At 39.2% G+C, this 12,124-nt stretch overlaps 1 protein-coding gene across 8 annotated transcripts in view; it reads left to right on the top strand.

The window, feature by feature from the left end:
• The window catches only part of THSD4 (thrombospondin type 1 domain containing 4), a 286,352-nt gene that overhangs the window by 73,886 nt on the left and 200,342 nt on the right, over nucleotides 1–12,124 (top strand). For all 8 annotated transcript variants that reach the window (XM_048955750.1, XM_048955751.1, XM_048955755.1 and 5 more), the window contains one exon: nucleotides 3,102–3,531. In XM_048955750.1, the coding sequence (XP_048811707.1) occupies nucleotides 3,102–3,531 (430 nt within the window). The remainder of the gene's footprint in view (nucleotides 1–3,101; nucleotides 3,532–12,124) is intronic.

Genomic DNA, 12,124 nt, shown 5'->3' with positions numbered 1-12,124 from the left:
AGTTTAATTCTAATTATTAAGCTAATGATAGCCACTGTCTGATTTTTCCTCCTCTTTCCTACCCCCTGAATGCCCTCTCCCCATTGTTCTCTCCTCGTTTATGGAACTACTAAACGTTCCCTCCCTGTTACTGCATGACATCATAAATTCTACCTGACACTCCCCAAGGAATATAAAAGCTAATTACCACCATGCTATTTTTACAGTGTTCTTAATTACATTGCAACAAACTTCATTCCCAGTTTTTAAGGATGTTGCCAAGTGTGAATGAAAGGTGCTTTAAGGCAAAACACAGAGCTCCGACTAGTTTCCATCCAGGCAGTAGTGGTTTAAATGAATGCATACATACTGATAAAGATGTTAATAATTAGAGATTGAGTGTTCCACGTTGTTTCCAGCAGTTTGTGCATTGAAAGAAACTTGAAGTTCCCAGCTACAAGAAGTTAACCTTCCATTTCATGAAAACTGTATTCCAACAAAAATTCCAGACCTTACTTCCTGCACAACCTGAGCAGAGTAAACTTGTGGAGACTTCAGCAAAATTCCCATGTTGTAGTGTTTAAAAAAAAAAAAAGCCAAGATGAAATAGGAATTAGCAGTGAGAACATTGTTACTGCTTTCAGTTCTAAGAGTTGTTGAACATCGGCCATTCAATGAGAAATCCCTCAAAATCAATTTTTTCAAATGTTTGCAGTTAATTCAATGAGATTTCAGCAGCTTTTGGTCATTTTCTGCTCTCAGCCATGGGTTTAACCTTTCAGCTAGTATGCTAATGCTGTATTTAAGACTGCTGTTTGCCCTTTTGTCTTTTTCCATGCTGAAGAGTCCTAGTTTGCTTGTCATTTCTTGCATATCCTTCAGTTATTTTCAGTTCTCATTCATGACCCTGAACTGGAGGTTACCAGTCAAACATCAGTCTCATTTTTGCCCTCTTGCTTGACCTCTCCTGGTTTGTGAGCAGCAGTTCCTCCAGGCAGGTCAGGCGATGTGCCTTGCTGCTCCTCTGTGGAAGTGTTCATAGCTGTAAAGAATTTGGCATTTAGATGGCTGAGACAGAGGCGTATTCCTACCATTCCTCTGGTCTGAAAATCGCTTACTGCTCTGTTATTCTCTGCTTTCTCTTCCTGATGCCAAATGCAAGCAACCTGACAGCAGATCATACATTTTAAAAACGAATTGCAATGGACTTGCCAGCCTGTATCCACACTTTGAAGGCAGTGGCGCAAAATTGCAGTCAAGAAACTGCTTTTGGTCAGTTTCATTAGAGACTAGGGGAAGTGTAAGGACTTGTATCTGTTTCCCAAGATGAGCCAGTTTGCTCCAAAGTCTAAGATGCTTCCTGAGAACTATAATTCCATAGTTTTTCCAAATTGCCAAAACATGCCTAGGATGTGAAGGAAGGATGACTTTTGTTTAAAATTTGTTTTACCTGGAAAAGAGATGCTAAGTTAAAATTGAGAAATCAAATGATTTGGCTATTAAAAGAGCTATGCACAAACCACACACCACATAGTGGTTGTTTAAATCCAGTTCACTTTAGCCTCAACTTCTGAACTAATTGCCGTTCATAATTCTCTTTATTTCCTCTCCTGTCCTCTTAAAGAACACTTACTTTTTCCTCCCCTAATGCTATAAAGCACTGTATTGCTTTTCTCAGCTGAAACCATCAAAAACCTACCTCAACAATGACCATCATGGTCATAGAGCAGATTAACTGCTATAAACAGCTCAAGAGTGTTGTCTGCTTATCTGCCAGGGTAAATCAGCACTCTTGTTCACACATCCTTGAGCCAGGAAGATTGATTAAAAGCCCCACGCGGCCATAAAGCTAGAATGTTAAGTGACTTCCATGGTTTCCATGTAACAAAGGTCTTGGGAGAACCTAAGAGTGAGGAAGAAAACAAACACAAGAAAAAACAAACCTAAAGAAAAGTCTTTGATCTGTTGGCTGGCTGACATCTGTAACATTTCAGTTTCTGGAAAGTATGTCAATTTAGTGCCTTTGGTTTTCATTGCAGTTCAAGTCTGTTATTTTATACATATTAAATATATGTAAATATGTTTTATGGATGGAAGGAAAAAGACTTTTTTTTTTCTTTTTTCTATTTTAAGAGTGTCTCCTATGCTGAGCTGCAAAGGTTACTCAGAACATCTGTATTCACACATTGCTCTCTACTGGAAGGGATATTTTTGCCAACTTACTTCTTCAGACTGCAGCAGTAGAGATCAAGTCCTGACGTGATGCTGTGCGGGATGGCAAGGAAAATAAATGCAAATGGGCCTATTGCTTGCAGATAAAATTCCAGGATTAACCCTTTTGAGTTGTATGCTTCAAACGTGTTATTCATTTTGTGCTTTTTAGCTCGTAGGTTGGAGCTGAGTTTTTAGACTGAGTCCTTTGTTTCTGTGGGTGTTTGGAGCTGCCTCTCAGTGAGCACCCGCTGCTGGCCAGTGCTCCTGGCAGGCTTATGGCTCAGTACCCAGGGATGGGACATGCACATGATCAGACAGCATCCCTTTGCGATGCTGATTCCATGTCCTGAATCTGAGGTTGTCCATTAAATACTCATTATGAGTGAATCTCACTCCTTGGACCCCTGTGTCCTCCTGACTCAGTGCCTGGTTCTTGGATTTCTAAGAGGTACAATTCAAATCTACTGGCTAAAGATTGAGAAAAAGTAAACTGTACTGTAGAAAGAATATTTGTTGATTTTCCCAGTGGTCTTCTAATAATATTTTGATGTTCCTCACCCTGTTTCTATCTCTTGAGTAGCAGTTGAAGCAGAATCACAGGAGGCCTTCTAAATGTATGCAAATGTTTAATGATCTCTGCTATACTGAATTCAAAATCTCCCCTGTTGTTACCCAGGTTCACAGCAGGGATTCCGTGCTGTTATGTATCCCAAGCTCTTCAAGAACATGGTTATGAATTTTAGAAGATTCTGAGAATTTCCATCTTCAAGGAGAGTACCAGGGTTGAAAAGAACAACATTGTCCTTCCACTATTGCCTTGCACTGAAAATTTAGACAAGTGGCAAATTATGAGTATCTAAAAGCTTCACTTATGAATTAATAACCATTCTTTCTCTCTCTGATTTTAGAAGCAGAAATAGAAATCCTATTGGTCCGGGAAAATATGGATATGGAAAAGTGCCATACATTTTACCTTTACAAACTGATACTGGTCAGCAGCCTCAGAAACTTCGAAGGCAGCGTCAGTCATCAAGGAACAACGTATTTCATCAGAGTCCAAGTCTCATAAATACTTACAGCCAGCCAGCCAGCCCTTCGCTCCAACATGGGAACCTTTATCAAGAAGAAGGTGGGCCTCAGGCTGGTCACCAGGTCCTGGGACCTTCAGTTTATCAGTCATCTTCATTTCCTGTATCTCAGAACTTGTTTCATAGCAGTGACTCAACTCTTCATGGGTCTGCATCACACCTGATGGTCCAGGGTCAGCCCCAGCCTCAAAGGGCTGCAGCTATTGTATGTGTTGGCACCTACAAGCAATATAAACTCTGCAACACAAACGTAAGTCTGTATTTCTTATGTTTAATTTTTTAGACAACTGTTAGTTTCCCCTGGTATTCTAAATTTTCATGTAGTCAAGAAGTTAAGATGCGCATTGTTTTTTGTGAATTTTATGAGTATTATTAATTAACTTAATTTAAAAGTGTATTTTTGAATACTAAAAGTAGATGTGCAATATTGTAATTACCTGAAACCATTTTAAGCAGTCGTTAAACCTACCAGTGTAGGCAATTCCAAATCGATAGAGGGAGAAACTAAGTCACAGAAACACTGAATTTTTTTTCCATACAAATAATGGAGAAATGGGATTGGGATAGGCCATATTATGCAGCATCTTACTTCTCAGGCCCATAAAATAAGGCTAAAATTCTGGGAGTGCTATTCCTGCTCTAAGTAGCATTGGAGCCAGCTACCAGTAGCCTTTATCACACCAGTATCTTTTTATGGTACTGCATCAGCATCCAAGCTCCACATGCTCTGATTTTTGGCTTCCTAGCTTTCTGGAGAGAAAATCTGTTCTGTGTTAATTTTTAAATAAAACTCATTGTGTTATTACTTCATTCAAAAAATGTTCGGCTGGGTGTAGCTCTAAGCTCTGGGGCAATCTCCCATTGTGTGTGGGAGGCAAGTGAAGTTTTAGTATTTCTCCCCACAAGCAATTTCCATCATGAAAAAATGATGGAAAATGAAAAAATTCAGTTTCTGTCAATATCTGAGCATTTCCAATGTATCTTTTCCTAATATCTGTGTCTTGCTGGGGCTGCTATTCTAACATAGTGTCAGAGAATTCAACAAGCCCCTGCTGGGTATTAGAAGCAGGGCATTCAAGAGTGGTCTCAGTCGCTAACTCAGGAGCCTACATGAGGGAACGTGTGGTTCTTCTGCCTGCTAGAAATCCTGCCTGCAGAGCAGAGATGGTAGCAACAGAATATGATCAGGATAACAAAAGCATAACCTAAACAAGACAGATGAATGTCTTTTTGGCTATGAGTGTAGTAATTTTTACATATTTTTTTATTTAAGAATAAAGTCTGCTAATTGAGTCTAGAGCATTTCATTGAAGAGAACTAATGGCAAGAAAGTCTGTGTGTTTTTCTGAAAGGGAAAGCATGGATGGGTTGCTTTCTCAGTATAGTTCTTGTTACATATTGTTGCTTTGGAAAGTCTGCTTCTGTTTTTTGAAGGGAAGAAACAATAAACCTACATAGTGGGCATTAATTTGGTAAGTTGTCAGTGCTGAGTTTGCTCACATGCATTTAAGTGATATACAGATTTCTCAGTGGCTGGTGCCTGAATTCTGTTTTTACTAATAAACCATTCATTATGATTATATCCAACACTTAGACATTGCTTTGAAATACTCTAGGGATTCTTACTACCCTGTGATAAGCTTTTGCATGGGATTAGTGATTCTTTTTGATATATTGCATTTCCCTGTGTTTATTTCGCACATTACTGCATCAAGGCACAAAGTTGGACAACATTCTGCCTGACCTAAAAAAGTAACATAAAGGTTTCCAGGAATGAGCCCTTTTCAGAAAGCAACAGGAGATAGGTAAAGAAATTAGAAATGAGGTGGAGGAAAGTACCAGTCACAGCCTCAGTGATGAAGGAAGGTTTGTTGAGAAATCTTGTTAGGGATGACAAGCAGGATGGAGAGAAGAGGGCTGCAAGCTTTTGAATTAGAGATGAAACATGCAGGTCAGTGTGAGGAGTGGTCTGACCACTGCCTGTTTTTTATTGGTAGTAGGGGAACATAAGTAAAAATATTTTCATGTTAACTCTGGAAACAGTTGTTTGAACAGAAGTCTTCAAAGAGGAAGAGAAGAAAATAAGCGAGCGTACCGTTGCTTCATCGTTGCTCATCATTGCCATGGTTGCGTGTGTAAGTGCAATTATGAAGAAATCATTGTAAATATGTGTGAGATTTTTAGTAAGAAAGAGCAATTGGAGATGAAGTAGCTCTTCCTGGGCAATGAAACAGTAGGCACAGTGATGTTCTTTGTTTAACAGAATTTCTGTTCCCTCAAAGAAGCTATAACTGCTGTTCAGGTTATTTTTCTCTGTAGATGTGGTAATTAATATGACTAGGAAAAAGAAATTGCTAAGAACGGTTTGTCTTCTAAAGGCCAGGGTGAGGGCAAAACAAGGCTGATAGTGTTTCATTTTGTTTGCTTGTTCTTCCTGATTAAATGCTTCTGTACATGGACTTTAATTTAATTTATCAGCAGTGACAAGTACCAGAGGCCCTGACAGCGTGCAGAGAACAGTCTCCTTTTCTCTCTTTTTCAGCTCTTTTCCAGAACAAATCAAAACAGAAAATCTCACTGATGGAGAGGAAAATATCCTGTTAACAGTTATCCCGGTGTTTAGCCACTCCTTCTACAGTCTCTCCTAAAGGCAGTTAATTAATAACGAATTAAGTCAATCTGCTTTGGTCCATTAGGTCATTTCCTCATTATTGTACGTTTATTGTTTTTTCATTAATAGCTAAACTCATTTTACATGACTGACAGTTTGATTCATAAGAGTTAAACTTAGGGATCTAGGGAGAACAGAGGAAGTGCTTCTATTTATTCAAGTGTTTAGGCAGGCCATTAAACCTATTCTCTCGTCGTAGAAGTGGCTTCCTCTCCTCAGCACCTTGCATATACACTTTGCCCATGCTCACCTTGGGGTGTACAGCTGCAGCAAACAAGCAGTAAGCATCTGTCCTTGGTGCACAAAACAGTAATGCCTGATCTTACTGAGAATGTAAGCTATTTGTTAGGCACTGAACTTCTCCCAGCGTAGCCTCTGTACCTCCAAAATGAAGGAGTGATGAGTAAATCTTCGTTATTTCCTCCTGCATTAGAGGGAAGAGAATTATATGGGCGTGTGAGTGAAGTAGGGTTTGAATGCCAGCTTGTTTGTGGTGTTTGTCACCAGAACAAAGGAAACAACTCCAATGGAACATTTATTTACTGAACACTTCTTGTTACTGATTCTCTCAAACACTGCCAAGTCGCTGGCTCTTCATGAATGTCTGGATGTGTGTGAATGTATTTGGAAATTAACTTCACACTGAGGGCTGCCTGAGGAGTGAGTGCTCACAAGGAAATTTTCAGAGTTCAGGATGTTCAAGCCTACTTGGATAGTATTAACAGAAAGTGACCCTTCAAAAAATCAATTTTATATAATTCCAAATAATTTTTGTAAGATGTACAATGAATGGTAGCTTACTGATAAGCATTCACCCTTAATGTGATATCCTTAGGGGAAGTGCAGGGGAGAAGGCCCTGCTGACCATGACAGCTCCTTACCTCTGCTGTTCTGCACTTCCCACTGTCCAGATTGCACCAGTGCAGCTCAGTCTGCTGGCACTTGGTAACCATGACTGCTTAAATGCTCTGGTGACAAAACCTGTCAAACAAGATGGTGATTTGGCTGCAGTGCAGTAAGAAGTAGGGGAAAAATAGGCAGAGAAGTTAAGGTACAACTTTCACCACGGAGAGCTACACAAAAATAGTGGTGTTGTGGTTGAAGAGCAGAGGTGAGGTAAGAGGTCCAGGACCAGTCCCTAGCTCTGCCATGATGGGGTAAATACTTCCATTTAGTTCCTATAGCATATTAATGATGGTGATACTAATTTTGAGTTGTGTGAGTCATTCCATTTTCCAGCAGAAGGCTTTTTAGGTGCAGAATCCTAATTTAATGGAAATCCAGTGTTCTACAGGAGTGAGTTGAGTCTGTTTGGAACATGCTCTGTCACTGAACCATGCAGGTGGGCACTGGCAGGCTCCCATGGCATCTGGGATCTTGAGCCATGCTGCCAGCTTGTTGGAATTCTGTGCAAGAGTGTTTTTTTAAGTTTTCCACTATATAGAAAGTGAAATATTTCCAACATTCCAATTTTTAATGGGTGTAAGTGGAAATGTTTAATATTGTATAGAACAGAAAATGTAATTCCCAGAAGGCCTTTTCACAAATGCTGCAAGGATGTAGTTGAGATGCTCAAATTCTGAGGTAATGACAAATAAAGGACTATTTACCTTTAAGATAACTTTTTTTTTTTTAACTGAAAAAAAATTCCTGAAGAACTACTGCATAGTTTGTTTATTCTCTTTTTGAGATTTGTATGGAGTAGGTGTTTGACATAAGTGGAAAAGCAGGGTTATGATGACTTATCTCTTCCTGAAGGAATTTTATATTGACTTTATGTGAGGAATTTTTCCTTCGAACACTGTAGGATTGTATTTACTTTCGGTACACTGATATTCTGTGGTTGTATAGGAAAATTATTAAAAGCTCAGATGGGTTTATGTTGCTTTAGGTATAATATACTTCGTATTATATTTCAGCAGAACTTCATAAATATTAATTTAGAATGCATTATTACAGATACGGTCTTAACTTACCTGGCAGTGGCACAGAGATGTCACTCATAAAATGTCTTGCATAGCTTGATCAATTGCCCTTGTATTCAGCTGAGTCACATAGAGACATCTTTGATGGAGCTCTTAGACTGCAGTTGTTTCCCTTGCATCTCTGCAGTGGAACTTTATGACACTTTAAGTGAAAAGACTGTGTTAGCACAAAACTGTGTATTATGACATTTTTATTAGAATTTAAATAACTTATGGGAAACCGGCTGCCTTAAATCATGAGGGAAAATGTTGGCATAATTTCAGAAGTTTTCTCTGACAGTTTTATTCCACCAGTGTGCTCTCTACTCGAGGAAGTAACAGAACAAAAAGTCAGCTCCTTTATACAAAGTAATTATTGCTAGGTTAATGTTTTATTAATCCAGTAAAATGTTCATAACAAGGCAAAATCACGCAATTCAAAAATTATTTTTATGTCTGGAGTCTTCTGATTTTTTTTTTTAATTAAAAGTTAATTAAAAGGTAATCTGATCAATAAATGCAAGTTATCTTAAACTAACCTGTCATGCAGGGGTCCAAGAGTCATGCTCTAATGCCCCGTTGTGCAAAAACCTATCATATCATGGGCTTAAAAAGCTAGGTATCATGTAAAAATGTTGTAATGTATATATTTGCACAGGCATAGCCTTTATTTTCCAGGCCAGGGAGAAGTGATCAGTGGGGTCTGTAATGCTCTCATGTAAACTGCCTGCTTCATATAGGAGCAATGAGATTTTATCTTCATCCAAAGCCAGCTAAAGATACTAGTAGGATCACAGAATCACAGAATTGCAGGGGTTGGAAGGGACCTCCAGAGATCATCGAGTCCAACCCCCTGCCAAAGCAGGTTCCCTACAGCAGGTCGCACAGGTCGGCATCCAGGCAGGTCTTGAACATCTCCAGAGAAGGAGACTCCACCACCTCCCTGGGCAGCCTGTTCCAGTGCTCCGTCACCTCACTGTACAGAAGTTCATGTGCACATTTGTGCGGAACTTCCTATGCTGCAGTTTCCAGCCGTTTCCCCTTGTCCTGTCTCCACTCACCACTGAAAAGAGTCCGGCCTCGCCATTCTGCCCCCCACACCTTAGATATTTATAGACCTGGATCAGGTCCCCTCTCAGTCTTCTTTTCTCAAGGCTGAACAGACCCAGTTCACTCAGCCTTTCCTCGTAGCAGAGATGCTCCAGGCCCTTCACCATCTTCGTGGCCCTCCGCTGGACTCTTTCCAAGAGATCAAGTTTTTGTACTGGGGAGCCCAGAACTGGATGCAGTGCTCCAGAAGATGTAATACCACCTACAATAGTTTAAATACCAAATCAGTAAAACAGAAATATCCCACTGAAAAGTCAAGAGTATGTGTCAGTCTGTGAGTGCTTTATCGCAAAGACACAGTAAGTAAATTATATGTTGAGTTTGCACATACAGTAATTGCACTTTTTATAAGACTAGAAAGGCCAGTGTTGCCCAAACTAGTCAATTGCACAACTTAGTAGTGCTCGAAGCATTTTGTGACATGCTGTTCTAGTTTAATGAGTGGTACCACCCCCTTTCATCCATGTTTTTCACTCAAATGTTGTGAAACAGTAAGTGGAATTCACACTGTACATTTGGAAGATCTGTTCTGAGTGCTCATACGGATGGTGGTTAAGTTTACCCTATAGAAAATAGTACTGCTTTTGAAGCAGTAGTCATGTATAACTTGGTATTAAATATCACGTAACCATGATGAATATGGCTCAGGACTACGGCCTAAGTTCTATCCATGTAGAAATCCATCTTATAGTAAAAATTCCCAAACACTCTGTGTGATGTTCAACCTAAGCTTTCAATTTCCGTCTTGTTTCACGCTATTGCTCCTAAATACCTTCAGGAATTCTTATGTCTGTTCTTGGTGTTAATAACCTGGAAGCCAATTTCCCTCTTCTAGCATGAGAGTGGGCCAATTCCAAAGACATTCAGTATCATTAATATGGAGTTTAACACAAGCACTGTGGGAGCTGAATTTTCCAGAGGCTCTGTAAGCTTCACACTATGTATTTTCTTGAGTTTTGCTGTTCAGAAACACTGCTGAAGGTATGGTTAACAGCAGTACCTCAGGATTTTAGGGCATGCTCTGAGAGAGCATCTCATTAGAGGAGATGCTCTGAGCTTGTTATTTTTTGTGAGGATTAGTATGAAGTTCTGAAGTTGTTAAATTGGTTGTTTGGTGAAATTAGAGAAGTCTGTGTACTGGTTGAAGTTGGATGATGAAGAATTCATGCCCAACAATTGATGGAGATTCAGACCCTCGATTATGCCTGGTAATAACGTGATATAAAAATGTTAATAATTCTTTGCAGTGCCTTAAAACTGAAAACAAAATGCATATCATTTGGCTAAAACATTTGTTTCCAAACTTTTCAGCAACTTAGGAGTAGTAGGTCTGACTTAGTAATTGGAACCATCTGAGATGCTACCTTTTTTTTGTTCTGCGAGCATACAGTGCATATGTCACAGAGGAAAGGAGGAGGAAAAGAAGATCCTCAGTGACTTAATCGGCTGTTGAAAGCAGCATCAGCACTTGAAATATTATGGAGTGATTCGGAAACTTCGTTTTGATGCTTTTTGAACGGAAGCAATTGTTTTCCTTCTGCGTAAAACGTGACTGTGGAATGTTGAGATGCATTACCTTGTTCAAACCTCTGTGCCAGGTTTTCAAGAGGAAACTAATCAGTGAAAATTGGGAGTTCAGAATTTCAACCATCTAAAGTCAGCTGCTTGCATTCCTGACATAACTGCAGATTTGCTTAACAAAGTACTGTAAATTTGAGTAGTCATTTATCAATATAGACAAGCGCTGTGGGAGATATTCTAAGGCATTCCAGCTTGTCTTTGCTTCTTTTTGTCAAGTGATATTGACAAAAGTTTTTGAGATCCTGGTGTGTAATTACTCAGTATTCTTATGATTCAAACAAGAAATTTGCTTTTTTATTTGTTAGTTTAATTGCTTACAGTTTTTAGAAGTAGGGGGTGCTGCAGATGACTAGAAACACTGTTAAAGGGAAATCCCTTGAATTTATTTTCAAAATATGTATTCTTTGAAAGATTGCCATTATAGGCATTTCTTACTAATTCCCTTTAATTAGAGGCATAGAAAAGACCTCTTGTCAGATGTCAGTATCTGTCTTAGTACATGAAGAGAGTGCTTTTTTCCTGGTATTAGTTCAGGACTACTGATAGTAGTGAACTGTGTGTTGTCAAAATAGCATGAATTCCATAATGGCGGGAATTTATAGAGAAATTAGCTGCCACTCCCAGTCTCTTTTTGTACTGACAAAGGTGAGTAGAGGGAAACGTAAGTATAGGAGAAGCTGCCAAAATTAAGCCAAGGTTGCTAAAGGAGAAAGTGGTCTGTTAGAAGTGCTGTTGCTGGAGTTTTTAGGCTTTTTGTTTGCATTTTTAATTTAAAATTTTAAAATTATTTTTAACCAAGGCTCTAAGCCTGCAAACAAAAAATGGTCAAAACTCATGTAAAAACTGAGGAAAGAAATGCAAGATTACATGAGCAGGACTGTGTTTTCTTTCCTAAAGGAACAGTTGTGTCGGAGGATCTCTCTCAGAAGTGCTGAAAATGGAGCAACAGTTAAAAAAAAATAATCAGCTGAAGTGGTAGTGATAAATAAGTAAATAGTGTCAGGCTGCAATGGTCTGTGTCTGTTTAGCTTGCACTTCATTGAGTCTGCTGTGTATTTGTCCAGAAATAACACCTTTCGGGGCATCATTTTGTAGATGTAGAAACATGCAAGCTCAATTAATAAAAGTTTCCTTCGAGTGATATGTTGATAAGACTTTTTATCTTTCAATTCTTGACTCGTAGCTGTGGAGAAGCCAATCCCCTGTTTTTTATAGCCATCACCGCAGTGTTAGTGAGGTGCTGGGTGATCTGTAGGGGGTAGAAGTCAGGGAAAGATCCCATGCCTCTTCCTGAAAACTGTCTTCTGTTTTTAATTTCAGTGTTAAGTAAATTCCATGCCAAGCAATGTACTGTTTTCTCTATTTCTGGTTGCATTATCAGTTGCAGATAGCAAGCCTGCTCACTATCTTGACTGCCCATTTAAGATCTCTCCGAGTCACTTTTTGGTGGCAGTTTCTTATGATGGTGCATAGTTTACTTCTTGGGTAGCAGAGTGCTGCTAAAGGATGCTTAGTGT

Source organism: Lagopus muta, chromosome 10, assembly GCF_023343835.1.
Source record: "Lagopus muta isolate bLagMut1 chromosome 10, bLagMut1 primary, whole genome shotgun sequence".
In the NCBI taxonomy this organism is placed as follows: domain Eukaryota; kingdom Metazoa; phylum Chordata; class Aves; order Galliformes; family Phasianidae; genus Lagopus; species Lagopus muta.
Note: the sequence above shows the minus strand (reverse complement) of the source record. Positions and strands in the feature narration are given on the sequence as shown.